The sequence below is a fragment of the Mustela nigripes genome, chromosome 1 (assembly GCF_022355385.1).
Source record: "Mustela nigripes isolate SB6536 chromosome 1, MUSNIG.SB6536, whole genome shotgun sequence".
Taxonomy (NCBI): domain Eukaryota; kingdom Metazoa; phylum Chordata; class Mammalia; order Carnivora; family Mustelidae; genus Mustela; species Mustela nigripes.
The window spans coordinates 84,038,704-84,053,446 of record NC_081557.1 but is presented as its reverse complement, the minus strand read 5'-3'; the positions used below and the strand labels follow the sequence as shown (position 1 = coordinate 84,053,446).

Here is a 14,743-nt window from a genome sequence, read left to right as displayed (position 1 = left end):
GAGACCTTACTCTGATTCTTGAACTAGAAAAGGAGCCAAATTTTGCTATCATTGCACCAACAAGATGCTAGGAAAGCAAGAGCTACTGTGATTTGCTAATGTTTTCAAATCCACAAGTCTGCTGGTTTATATGAATTTAATTTCAGTCTCCTAACCACCTCCTTTCTTCTTGTTCCTTTTCCTTGTTTCTTAATGGATTTTTCCCAAAACACTTGCCTTGATTTTTCCCTTTCATTCACCAGATGGAAGCATTCTATTTCCTGACAAGCTGACAGGTTTCAAAGTGTAAGTGTCCTTTCTTACATGCAGACTTGGGCCTTACAAAATTTAATGAGGTTGCTGTTACTTTTCTCAGCATTTACCAAATATCTGACTTTTATTTTGCTGAGCTCTCTTGCTTGGTCTTGAAGGATTTTTTGGTGGCTTTAGCAGTAATTGTAGTAACAAAGACACTGCCACAGGTAATCGCCTTTGTCTTGTGGCAGAAAAGCTTTTCCCACCTCTGCTGTACATAGCAAGTCCCACTGAAATGAAAAGCTCAAATAGTGATCACATAAAGAAGTTAATGTGTGAACTAGTTGATACATGTTAGGAATTCTTTATAAGATTTTCATAATCCGTGTGGAAGCTTTTTATAAGTAACTGCATGTTTTTTAGGGTAAACACTAAAATGGATTTCTTTCTTTTCTGAAACAGTACTCTGGAAGAAATAAGATATGGTTTATGCTTTGATGCCACTGGATGTATATGTGAGATTGTAGTATATGAGGCATCCTTTAGCCTGAAGGAAAGATGTTACCGTGTTACGAAGCAGGATGTGTATATGATGAAATATAATGTGACAATAGTGAATTTCTTCTCATTCAGTTCCTAAATAAGAGGACTCAAAACATTGCGGAAACAACTTATTAGGAGCTGTTGGCCATATTTAATTCTCTTAAATTATGTAGAATGAGCAGACCTTCAGAATAGTTGACTCTGTAAAGGAAAAAAAAAAATAAGAAAGCTTAGTATTCAGGTGTAAACATCAAGAATTTATCATCTGTTAGAATTCAGCAAAAGTAGCCTAGCATATTTTCCAGGAGAGAATGATAGGACCAGTCTAGGTAGATTAGTGGTAGTGGGGATATGTAACAAACACAGCACTTGTCGTCAGAAAAAGCAGTTTCGTTTAGCTTCTCATTTTAACCGGGTGCCATGATTCCATCAACAGAGCGCCTGGTCACGTAGCAGCTGTCAAGCATTACACAGAATTATTTTGAGTAAATCTTTCTGGAATGTGGGATCTTTCTTTTTTCATAGTTTTGGCCTGCAGAGTAAAAACAAATGAACATAAAGGTGAGATACTACTACTTGGAGAGTGTTTTTAGGTTGTAATAAATAGAATGGTTCAGACCATGATCTTGGGGGACAGACCACCTTGGTTTGAATTATGCTATCCAGCCTTCCTGTCCTTCAGTTTTCTTATCCCTAAAATAGGGTAATCATGGTATTTCATAAGCTTATAGAGATTGTATTAGTTAATATTTGTAAATAGTGTTTGGCATGTGGTAAACACTATCTAACAGTTGGCTGAAATTGGTTTAGTAGCTGAACTGAGCACTGAAATCTAAAGATGTCTGTCTTCACAACTTAATAACATTAAGTTACTTCCCTTTTTACTTTTCTTTAATCTTTCTTAATACAGAGTATTTTTTGCATGGGTTTAATTTGTTCACATGGCCTTTTAGAACCATATTTAAGGAAAGAGCATGAGTATACACACTTTTCATTGTGTATTTTTAAAAACTATCCCCAAGCTAATGGGTCAGCTCACGTAACATAGAAGTATCTGCTCTCCTATACTGCTTCCCCAATCTGGAGCACAGACTGGACTTGAGAGTAGAAAATGACTTCCATAAACTAAAACTTAATGGAAATATTTTATTGGTGATTAACTCTTAGCAAACTGGGATGGTATTGACTGTAATATATACAGATGGTATGCCTGCTGTGTTAAATGTCCCACATTTAACAGAGTTAGCTGGGTTGTAGAAAAATCACTGCATTTTATTTGGATGTCTCCTTTTTGCCTCATCATAAGAATTTCCTGAAGATTCTGGAGATTCTGGTTCAGCAATTTGAGTTTAGAGCCTGAAAATATATACTGTCTTTTAAGCTAATTAATAGACCTTATTTTTTAAGAACACGTACATTTAACAGACATTTCCAGTGATTATGAAGGTAAAACTTACTGGTTACACGTCTTCTCTGAGACCCAGTTTTCTCTCCAACAGAATCAAAGATGTTTCTAGAACAATGGCCTACTTCCTAACTCACTTTATGATTTTGAGATTCCTATATTCCTAATGATTATGATACCAAAGAATTCCATTATGTGTGAAACAATATGGGGTGAGGAAGTGAGCCATCTATTTACCAGAAAAATTAATTCAGCAAACTTTAGAAAATGTTTACATAAAGAAAAAGCTTTCTATAAAATAGTAAACTTGAAATAATTAGTAGTAATTCACTTTTTTCTAAAGATTTATTTATTTAGAGAGAAGAGGTGCATGGGGTGAGGGGCAAGGGGAGAGAATCCTCAAGCAGACCCCTTGTTCATCGTAGAGCCCGACACAGGACTCGATTACGTGACCTGTGAAATCAAGACCCTGAGCTCACAACCTGAGCTGAAGCAGTCAGATGCTTAACTCACTGAGCCACCCAGATGCCCCTGGGTTATTTCTAAACATTGACAATAAAACAGTAATAAAACATCCACAACTCTGGTACTCCTGTATTATCTTTTTTTGGATGTGTATGTGCACACTGTTTAAAATCTTGCTGTTTTAGAATTAATGGTCCTTAGATTTAGCAAATTTACTAAAATTTTGTGTGGTTAAAACTTCTCATTATAATTTTCACTCTAATCCATGGTAATTCTCTTACTTTTGCTAGTTATCCCATCATCTGAACATAATTGGTCCTTCTTCATGCATCTTTGATAATACCTTTCCTGTTTATCACAGAGTCTCAGAGTCCAGTGTGTTCAACTAGGGAGATATGCCTCACTGCCTGTGAGGACATAGTTGTTCAGCAATAAGGAGTGTCTAACAATCAGCAAGTTAGTATTGATTGTTCTATTCTTGACTCGGTGATTTCTTTAGTTGATAGTAAATGGATAATTGGGGTCTATTAGCGCACTTATCCATGGATTGTTTTTATTCCCTATGTCTTCCCAAGCCAGTCTCAGGGGAGAATAGCAGGTATTTATTGGGCTCCACAAAGTCATGCCCAATAATTGGTATGAATTGACATCGATTTTTGTTTTGTTTTGGGAAGAAGGGGTTGGGGGAAGCCTTTAGGAACAGAAGCAAGATGACAGTATGGAGTACCAAAGTCATAATTTCAAGGTTAATTTCTTTCAGATGAATTTAATTCTTTAAGTTAGAGATGCTCATTAATTAATGAATCTCTGTAGAGCAGGGACTACCTCTAGAACACCTTTAGGGTATACATATCATTAAAACTGTTTAACATGTGTGCTATTTTAAATGGTATATATTACAGATCTAATTGTGGTCTGTGGTGTTTAATCTATTTTAGAAACTGGATGGCTTCTACAGGGAGCCAGGCCTCTGATATAGACAAGATTCTTGGATTCTTCAGTGATGGCGCACCCCCCACCAAAAAGCCCAGGTAAACAAGGGAAGGGAATCGAGGAACATTTAGTAAATTGCCATTAATGGTAGATGACTAAAAATAACAAACAGACTTGCCCAAAACCCAGTTGTTTTCACAAATTAATATTGACCTTCATATAAAAATCATTTTTATTTTGGCTTTAACTTTTATTTTTAAAAAGGTCATAAATGTACATAATTTCCAAGTCAGTACTCCAGGCTCATAATGCATTGTCCCTTTCCAGAGATAATCACTTTCAGCTTTTCTATCTGTTTCCTCTAATAATTGGATCCATATTTTTAAATGCTGTCTATTTACTGCTATTTTTTAGTTTTTGGTTTTATCTATTTTCCAACTAATGAAGATGAGGATTAGGCTTACTTTCCTGGAGCCTCTCCACACGTGTTGCCCCCACCCTACACACACATGAAACACTCTTTCCACATTTCCCTGGGGTTTTATATTACAATGTTTGGTTGTCAGTTTTCTTTTCCTTTTTTTTTTTTTTTTTAAGATTTTATTTATTTATTTGACAGACAAGAGATTACAAGTAGGCAGAGAGGCAGGCAGAGAGAGAGGAGGAAGCAGGCTCCCTGCTGAGCAAAGAGCCCAATATGGGGCTCTATCCCAGGACCCTGGGATCATGACCTGAGCCGAAGGCAGACGCTTTAACCCACTGAGCCACCCAGGCATGCCATCAGTTTTCTAATAGTTACATATATGACTGTATTAATAGTGTTCATAGCTGAGCCTAACAGTAGTTTGATTATACTTTCTTGTTCATTTTTTCCACCAAGTTATTCTCTCTTTCTCGATCTCTCTCTGTTTTTTTTGTTTGCTTTGTTTTTTATGTATCTATCAGCTTATCTTCACACTCTGTGACAGAAAAAAAAATCTTTTAGGTATGCTGACACTCATCAGTAATTTACTAGTTTACATTGTTTCATGGATTTTTTCCCTTCCGTTTTCCTTCCGGACTGGCCTCCGCTCTGGACTATCATTCTCCAGACCTGCTGCATTGCTGATGGTTTGCCGTTTTCCTTTCCCGTGACCCCCAGAATTCCTTTTACATCTCTCCTGTTTTGGATCCTCTCTTTCCTGGATATTGTCTTGCCCTTTTTTGGTGTGTGGTCCTTCATTTTCCTGAAAAATACTCTCATCATGCACTCTTAGTAAGGATTCACAGGAGAAGAGTTTTAGGAGACATTTGAAGATGTCCTTATTATATTTGTCCATTTATTTGATGATTTGGCTGAGTGTTGAATTTTAGATAGGAAATCATTTTCCTTAGAATTATGAAATTATTACTCATCCTCTGCCAGCAGCTGTGTATTCCTGCCAAAATAATGAGTCTTTGCTGATTCCCAGTCCTTTGTGTTACAGGACCTCTTCTTTTCTCATTGGAGACAGAATAGTTATTTTATTCTCAACAACCTGAAATTTCACAGTGAGATACCTTCATATGAGTCTAGATATCAGGTGGCCCTTTCTAAGTTGGCTACTGATGATTCACTTAGGAAAACTTTTTTCTTATTTGATAATTCCCTTCACAGTTTTTTCTGTATTGTGCCTTTGTAGTAGAACTCTACAAACTCTATTTGGATGTTGGACCTTTTGCAATAAGACTCTGTAATTTTCTTTTTTCTTTATTTTTTTTTCTTTTTTTAAGAGAGAAAAAAAAGTGTATGTGAGCTTGGAGTGGGGGCGAGAGAGAATCTTCTTTTTTTCTTTTTTTAACGATTTTATTTATTTGACACAGAGAGGGAGATAGGGGGAGTGGCAGGCAGAGAGAGAAAGAAACCGGCTCCCCGAGGAGCAGAGAGCCCAATGTGGGACTCGATCCCAGGACCCTGGGATCATAACCTGAGCCGAAGACAGACCTTACCCGACTGAGCCACCCAGGCGTCCTGAGAGAGCGAGAATCTTAAGCAGACTCCATGCCCAACACAGAGCCCAACAACACAGCCCTTGAGATCATGACCTGAGCCAAAATCAAGTTGGACACAACTGACTGAGACACCCAGGTGCCCCAAGACTCTAGTTTTCTGTTGCTTTTTTTTATCATTATACCTTCTCAGAGATTTCCTCTTTTCTTCCAGTGTTACAAATTTTTTATTCATGACATTCTTAATTTCCAAGAAATCTATTTGTTTGCCCACCCCTTTTTTATAGTATTTTGTTCATTTTTCAAATATGCCTTTGTTTATAAATCTATATGAGATACTGTTTTCTTTTCCAATTTTCTTCTCTTTCCTGTATTGTCGCTTCTTTCCTACAGATTCTTTTCTTTTTTTTTTTTTTTTTTTGTTAAGACTTTATTCCTTTATTGATGAAGAGAGACACACAAGAGAGGGAACACAAGCAGGGGGAGTGGGAGAGGGAGAAGCAGACTTCCCGCTGAGTGAGGAGCCTGATGCTGGGCTCCATCCCAGGACTCTGGATCATGACCTGAGCCAAAGGCAGCTGCTTAACTGAGACTGAGCCACCCAGGTGCCCCCAGCAGATTCCTTTCTATCTGCTAGTTTGTTTAGATATACCTCTCACATTGGGGGCTTTGTTCAAATGTAAGGTGACCTTTCTTTGTCTGCTCACATTTAAGAGAAGACACTAAAAAGCCAGTTTGAGAATCTATGTGTGCTTAAGGGACTTGGTCACTGATGGGCTTCACTGTGAGTGTCAACCATGGGCCAGGTTCTGTAACTGAGGAATCCCAACCTATCAGAATGTGTGGGTCTTTTCTCTCATGCTGGCCTTTTTCCCCAAAAAAGGATGCCTGGATGGGGCATGGGGTGCAGGTATAAGGTTGACTGCCATTGTCTGAGAGTCTTCCTCTGGGAGAAGGATGCAGGGGAGTCTTATATTTCATATATTGACTTTTACTTAATTCCCTTTCCCAAGCTGTGTACAGTGTTCTCAGATACAGAACCCTCTGGTATAGCCTCTCTAGAAAGCAGGCCTCTAGTCATAGAGTTCTAACTGCTTCTAATATGGCCTTGCTACGAATTCTCTGTTTTGGCCCCACCTGCCCCTCTACCTTCAGATTTATTTGAACGCTCCCAAAATTCTATAGAGGGAATCATCTCTCACTGTACAATTCCTAAAATTTTGTTGGCCTGTGTTATCTGCTCTCATCTTTCCCTGTTTTGAGTTTTATGAATTTATGCCTTCTAAAAAAACGTAGTTACTTAGTGGTTTTAGGAAGAATCAGAAATGAAACACAACTGCTGGTTTTTTCCTTTTTAACTAGAAATTTTAAATTAGGCAGATTACACCCTAAACCTATAATGGAAGAGGTAAAAAAAAATTCAAATAATACAGCACAATCAAGTGAAAAGTAAAAATCCTTATTTTCCCCAATCCCCAGAGTTAACCACTATTTATAGTTCTTGTGAATCCCTCTAGAAATTTTCTGTGAGTATATATTTGTATATTTTCCATATCTTGATTGCCTTGAACTGAAACTCATTTTCGTCATTTGCTTCTGATATCTATTATCAGTCTTTTCCAGTAGACTAAACTTTTGAGATTAAGGACTTCATTTTATTCATAGAAACATTACTAATGGGACGCCTGGGTGGCTCAGTTGGTTAAGCTGCTGCCTTCGGCTCAGATCATGATCCCAGGGTCCTGGGAACGAACGAGTCCCGCACCAGGCTCCTTGCTCAGCAGGGACCCTGCTTATCACTCTGCCTGCTTGTGGGTGCGCTCGCTCTCTCTCTCTCTGACAAATAAATAAATAAGATCTTAAAAAAAAAAAAAAAGAAAGAAAGAAACATCACTAGTACCTATCATAGTATCTGGTACTTGGTAAGTTTTTCATATTTGTTGAATGACCAAGTGCTGGAGTTGGAAATAGGGAAGGCAGTTGCAAGGTTTGTTTCCCCAAAACAGGTTTCCCAAGACTTAAAGTACCATTTCTTATGTTACGACAAAATGCAAATCCTTTTTCTTTTATTTTGACAAAAAATTGAGAAAGGCAGTTCCTTGGAAAACACCTGCCATCAGCAAAAATTAAAGTGAGTAAATATATTTCAAACATATTTTAATGTAGTTTCCAGACTGAAGTGTGGGGAGTGGGGTGGAGTGGGGTATGGAGAACCAAAACACAAAACTTGTGTCTGTACTTCTCTTCAAGACAGAACTCCGTGCTTGTCGTGGTAAGAAAGTAATGTTTTCTACTTCTTGTCGTATCTATTGAATAGTTATAGCTTTGTTTATTTAGGTAACGTGAAGCTCCCGTGTTTTCAGAATTCTGTTAGCTACTTTTTTTTTCTTCCTCTTTTTTTCCCTTTTTGCCTTGCAGGTAGAAATCTAGAACAAAATGGAAGTGAAATGTGTTCCCATACTTGATGGTCTCATTCTCAGTTTTAGTCATGCTCAATTTTATCATACTAGTGTTTACAAAATTGAGCTTAACTTTGGCTTTCTTTCATCTCTTGTTTTATATCTCTCAACAATAGGAATTTAATTTGTATGGATTTCTTTTCTCTCTGGAATCCATGTTTTTTGAAATTTAATGTTGGTTTAAAATATAATTTAGTTAGTAGAACTCAGCTGGGCTGTAATTTAATTGGATCTTTTCCTACTGTTAGTGGGTTTTCTTAGATTGAAAGAACTATGAGGGAGAAAATTGTTTTTAAGATTGCCTCTTAGGATTCCTGAAATAGGTTTTTCAGCAAGCCCTGGCACAATATTCTGGTCTTTTTGCTTAAGATACTCAGGAGAGGTATCAGAAATTGTTATATCCTCTTTGCAACTATGAAAGTAATAGCTGAAAACCATGATTTTCAACAGCCTTTCCATGTGCCTCCTATCTGTTGGACATTCCCAATCCTCTTCGTTTGGTTGACTTTTTCAGGAAGCTGCTTCCAAGCTTAAAAACGAAGAAGCCTCGGGAACTTGTGCTGGTGATTGGAACAGGCATTAGTGCTGCGGTGGCACCTCAGGTTCCAGCCCTGAAGTCCTGGAAGGGGTTGATTCAGGCCTTACTGGATGCCGCCATTGATTTTGATCTTCTAGAAGATGAGGAGAGCAGAAAATTTCAGAAATGTCTCCATGAAGACAAAAATCTTGTCCATGTTGCCCATGACCTTATCCAGAAACTCTCTCCTGTGAGTATCCTCCTGTGTATCTTGGCATTATTTCCTGAAACTGTGACACATGTGCTGAATGTAACAAGGATATTCATTGTGAGCCTATAGATTTTGGAGGGGCAGATGGGGAGAGAGAGAGAATCTTAAGCAGGCTCCACACCCAGAGTAGAGTAGAAAGGAGGGCTCGATCTCACAACCCCAAGATGATGACCCAAGCTGAAATCCAGAGTCTAGAGGCTTAACAAGTTAAGCCGCCCAGGTGCCCCTTTAGCTTATAGATTTGCATAACTCTTGGCTCTTCCACAAAAGGTCTGCTTATGGACCCTATACAGGGTAGTTATCTTGATCCGCACGCGTGTGTGTCTGTATCTGTGTGTGCCTATAGATGGTAGCAGTAATGATGTTGAGGTCTTTATATTTACAAAAATGAGACCACTGTCCCATTATTGCTGTGTTTTGAATTTATTTTTTCTCTGCTCATTACCGTGTAGTGGCATGCCCTGCCATCCATGCCTTTTAGGGAATCCCAGAAAGATTAGAGATCATTCTTACCCTTTTTAGGCTAAGCAACACCATTTCTTTAAATGTTCCTTTTAAAGGCAATCACTCAGAATATTTATAAGGAATTTTGTCTTGTTTTATCAAATTGAGTTGGATACCAGTTCATGAATAATAAGGACCTCCTTGTTTGCACTGTCTTCAAAATGCCTTCAAAAATCAGAATTCATTTAAGATATATTTAGAAATAATAGAGTAGCCAAATCATGTTCTAAATCTTAATAAATCACATATTTAAAAAAAACTCTTGTTATAAAATAATTTTTTTAAAGATTTTATTTATTTATTTGACAGAGATCACAAGTAGGCTGAGAGGCAGGCAGAGAGAGAGGAGGAAGCAGGCTCCCTGCAGAGCAGAGCAGAGAGCCTGATGCAGGACTTGATCCCAGGACCCTGAGATCACGACCTGAGCTGAAGGCAGAGGCTTAACCTACTGAGCCACCCAGGTGCCCCTTATAAAGTAAATTGTTAGTGTTGATTCCCATACCCTCCTTTCCAGGCCCTTGGGCATATAGGAAAGAAGTGTCATTAAAAGTTAGCTTAAAAGAGAGCCATTTAAAAGTAATTTCCTCTTGGTTCGTGACTCATTTCAGAAACTTAGTACCTTTTACTTCCTCTTCTCATTTCTTTGTTCTTAATTGTGATAAATTGTTACTAATCTAGAATAGTGTAAATAATTAGTAAGCTTTAAAGAGTTCATAGGACCTCTGTCTCACACCATACACAAAATTAATTCAAAATGGATTAAAGACCTAAATATAAGAACTTAAAACTATAAAACTCCTAGAGGAAAACAGATTTACAGCTTCATGACTTTGGACCTGGCAGCAGTTTTTTTTAAACATGACACCAAAAGCACAAGTAACAAAAGAAACAGTAGATATACTGCACCTTACCAAACATAAAAGCTCTTGGGCTCAAAGAGCACTTTCAAAAAAGTAAAAAGTCAGCCTCCCCCCTCCCCGCCAGAGAACAGGAGAAAATATTAGCAATTCATATATCTCCCAAGGGTGTAGTGTCCAGAATAAAGAACTATTATAGCTTAACAATAAAAAGGCAGGTAATTCAAAGGATTTGAATTGACATGGTTCCATGTGCTAGTAAGCGCATGTAAAGGTGTAGAGTATCTTTTCATGCAGTAGTCATTAGAAAAATCCACATCAAAACCACTTGAGGTACGCTTCACATGCACCAAGATGGGTCGACTCAGAAGGTCAGTTAAATATTGGTGAGGCTGTAGAGAAACTGAATCCCTCATCCACTGCTGGGATTGTGAAATGGTGCAGACAATGTGAAACACAGTCTAGCAGTTCCTCAAACAATTAAATATAGAGTTACCATCTGACCCAACAGTTCTGCTTCTAGATAGACCCTAGAGAAATGAAAACATATGTCCATACAGAAGCTTACACACAAATGTGGGTAGCAGTATTCATAATAGGCACAAGGTAGAAATAACCCAGATATCCATCTACTGTCTAGTGGATAAACAAAATGCAGCACATTCATACAATGGAATACTACTTGCCAATTAAAGGGAGTTCAGTACTGATAACATGCTGCAGTTTGAATGACCCTTAGCGTAATGGAAGCCAGTCACAAAAGACCACATATTAGATGGCTGCATTCATGCAGAATGTTCAGAATAAGGAAATCTGTTAGAGACAGAAAGTCGATTAGTAGTTGGCAAGGACTAGAGCACAGATGGAGGGCAGCCAGGTGATATTTAAAGGCTACGTGGTTTCTTTTGATATGATGACATGTTCTAAAATTGACTCTGGTGACAGTTGCGGTATCTGTGAATCTATAAATAATCATTGAATTTACACTTCAAATAGGTGAATTGTTATGAGAATTGTATGTCAGTAGAGTTGTTAAACGTAAAAGGAAAGAAAATGTGTAATTAAAATATTAATAAATAGAAAGTGAGAGTGGCTGTATTAATATCTGATAAAACACACTTGAGAGCAAAGAGGAAAGAAAACTTTCTTAATGTCTTAAAAAATACAAAATTGTTGTTGTATAAAAAGAGTACATAGCCAAAAATTAAAGAGTACATAGCCAAAAAATTTAAAGGAAAAGTATTACGGAAGTGTGTCAGCCAGTTAATTAACAAAAATGATATCTTGGTGGAGGGGGAAGCTCATGAGTACTGTGTTAGACTAGGAAGACTGGTCTGTGGATGAAGACGTTCTCTTTCAGACTAGGATGTACAGTGTTGTCATGCCACTCTCTTGTCTTGGCTGTAACCTTCACTCATCCATCACAGTGGTCTCCTGAGAACAGAAAGCATGATTTTACTAGTTGGGTGAATTGTGATTGAAAGTAATGAGAAGTTTTGAAGTCAGTGTCAGTAAGTGTATACCCAACAAACATCAAACTGGGGTCACTAATTATCTTTGGATGAAAATTTATTATTAACCTTAAAATGTAGTTGTGGGTTAGTGTCAGTTGCAGTAGAGGAGAAATTATCAAACTTTTTGGTCTCAAGACTCCTTTATATACTCTTAAAAATTATTGAGAAACTCAAGTAGCTGTTGTTTTTGTAGAGTATTTTTGTCAACATTCACTATTAAAAATTGAGAAATGTTTAAAATATTTACTTAAGTGTACCAATAAGCTTATCACATGTAAACGTACTTAACATGTTTGTGGAAAATAATTACATTTTCCAAAAATGAAAAATTGATTGTATTGTTTCACACTTTAAAGAATCTTTTTAACATCTGGCTTAATAGAAGACAACTGCATTCTCCTATCTGCTGTATATACTGTGTGTTGTTTTGGTTTAAGTATATGGAAAAAGTCAGGTATCACTGGTGTGTAGCTGGCAAAGAAAGAAGTATTTTAATAGTCTTTTTAGATACTTAGAGATATTCACCGTTGATACTACACTAAAAACTCAGTTAAGTGGTAGCTTCCTTCCTAAAGATTAAGAGCAGTATGGAATCTGAACTTTTCCTATTCTACTGGATTAAAATCCATGATCCATCTTGCACTTAGAATAAATCTTTCACCCATGCATGATTTTGTAGCATCTGTCATTTAGAAAATCTTGGTTCACTGAGTTACATATATCCTCTAGATATTGAAACATTTCACTACACAGCTCAAAAACTACATTCATTAATAACACCACCAGTCTCATCACATAAATATTTGGAGGTTGTCAAGCTCCTGGTGGCAGATTAGAGTTTTCTAAAATTCTGGTTTTTCAGTTCTAAAGTGTGTTTGGAACCAGAATAGACCACAAATAGCCAAAGTAATGTTAAAAAAGAAAACCAAAGCTGGAGGCATCACAATTCCAGGCTTCAAGCTCTATTATAAAGCTGTAATCATCAAGACAGTATGGTATTGACACAAAAACAGACACATAGACCAACAGAACAGAATAGAGAGCCCAGAAATGGACCCTCAACTCTTTGGCCAACTAATCTTTGACAAAGCAGGAAAGAATGTCCAATGGAAAAAAGACAGTCTCTTCAACAAATGATGTTGGAAAAATTGGACAGCCACATGCAGAAAAATGAAACTGAACCATTTCCTTATGCTACACACAAAAATAAACTCAGAATGGATGAAAGACTTAAATGTGAGATAGGAAGCCATCAAAATTCTAAAAGACAACACAGGCAGCAATTTCTGTGACCTTGGCCACAGCAACTTCTTGCTAGACACTTCTCCAAAGGCACAGGAAACAAAACCAAAAATGAACCATTGGGACTTTATCAGGATAAACTTTTTTTTTTTTTTTTTTTTTTGCACAGCAAAGGAAACAATCAACAAAGCTAGAATGCAACCTACAGAATGGGAGAAGATATTCAAAAATGACATATCAGATACAGGGCTAGTACCCAAAATCTATAAACTCAGCACCCAAAAAAGAAAAAACTGTAGTCACGAAATGGGCAAGAAGACATGAACAGACATTTCTCCAAAGAAGACATTCAGATGACTAACAGCTGACACATGAAAAAATGCTCAACATCACTTGGCATCAGGGAGATACAAATCAAAACCACAATGAGATACCACCTCACACCAGTCAGGATGGCTATAAAATTAACAAGTCAGGAAACAATAGATGTCAGTGAAGATGTAGAGAAAGGGGAACCCTCCTACACTGTTGGTGGGAATGCAAACTGGTGAGCCACTCTGGGAAGCAGTATAGAGGTTCCTCAGAAAGTTAAAAATAGAGGTACCCTACAACCCAGCAGTCACAGTACTGGGTATTCATACAAATGAAACAAAAACAGTGATTCAAAGGGGCACATGCACACCGGTGTTTATAGCAGCAATGTCCACAATAGCGAAAACATGGAAAGAACCCAGATGTCCCTGGACAGTTGGATGGATAAAGAAGATACATAATATATATAATGCTAGCCATCAGAAAAAATGAAGTCTTGCCATTTGCAATGATGTGGATGGGGCAGGAGGGTATAATGTTAAGTGAATTAAGTCAGAAAGACAAATGCTGTATGATTTCACTTACATATGGAATTTAAGAAACAAAACAGATGAACATGGGAGAAGGGAAGGAAAAATAAGATTAAAAAGAGAGGGAGACAAACTATAAGAGACTCTTAACTCTAGGGAAAAAAACTGAGCATTGCTGGAGGGGAGTAATGGGGTGATGGACATTAAGGAGGGCGCCTGATGGAATGAGCGCTGGGTATTACATGCAACTGATAAATCACTAAATTCAACCCCTAAAACTAATATTACCCTGTATGTTAACTAAATTGATTTTAAATAATTTTTTTTTAATTTCTGGTTTTTGCTTGAAAGCTCCACTTATGTCATAGGCAACCATAACGGCAGTCCTCAGTTGTTTTCCTCAAAATGGCAGGCTCACTTCATTTGTTTTTTCAAAAATGCCTGAGAATGCCCAGCTCTGAATGACTAGTTTATCATTTGTTCAAGTGAAAATAATGTTTGATGAAAAAACGGATAATTGAGCTTGCAGTTCAATCACGCAAATGTTTTGCCTGGACACAGCCATCATACTTCGGGCTGCAGCAGAAGTGCTCTGTGCACATTTCCTCTTTCTTCATACAGACTTTTAAAAGGAAGGGTCAGGATTTAATACAATTAATAATTTTTACTGCTTAATTAAGAACATTTTAAAGTGAAACTGGGATTTTTTTTCTAAGTCTTTGGTCATGAAGAATGCAATGATTACAGGCACAGCTGAGTTCTACTCTCTTGATTCACACTAAGTCATTAGCAGTTTTACCCACGATTGCTTTTGTACCATTGGTGCACATATCGGCACAGTTTAAAAGACAGAAATTACCTTAATATTATTATGAAAATAATTTTACTTTGCAAACTCCTTAAAGAATCTTAGAGATCCACAGGGACCATGGGCCATGTTTTGAAACCTACTTTATTTATTTTTTTGAAGATTTTAGTTATTTATTTGA

General features: G+C 37.3%; 1 protein-coding gene across 6 annotated transcripts in view; it reads left to right on the top strand.

The window, feature by feature from the left end:
• Positions 1-14,743, top strand: part of FAM118B (family with sequence similarity 118 member B) — a 50,139-nt gene that overhangs the window by 19,988 nt on the left and 15,408 nt on the right. For 5 of the 6 annotated variants that reach the window (XM_059414182.1, XM_059414207.1, XM_059414173.1 and 2 more), the window contains 2 exons: positions 3,586-3,678; positions 8,522-8,774. In XM_059414182.1, coding sequence (XP_059270165.1) covers positions 3,593-3,678; positions 8,522-8,774 — 339 coding nt within the window. In that variant the 5' untranslated portion in view covers positions 3,586-3,592. Of the gene's footprint in view, positions 1-242; positions 286-3,585; positions 3,679-8,521; positions 8,775-14,743 lie in introns of all 6 variants that reach the window. The other variant, XM_059414189.1, reaches the window with a different exon arrangement.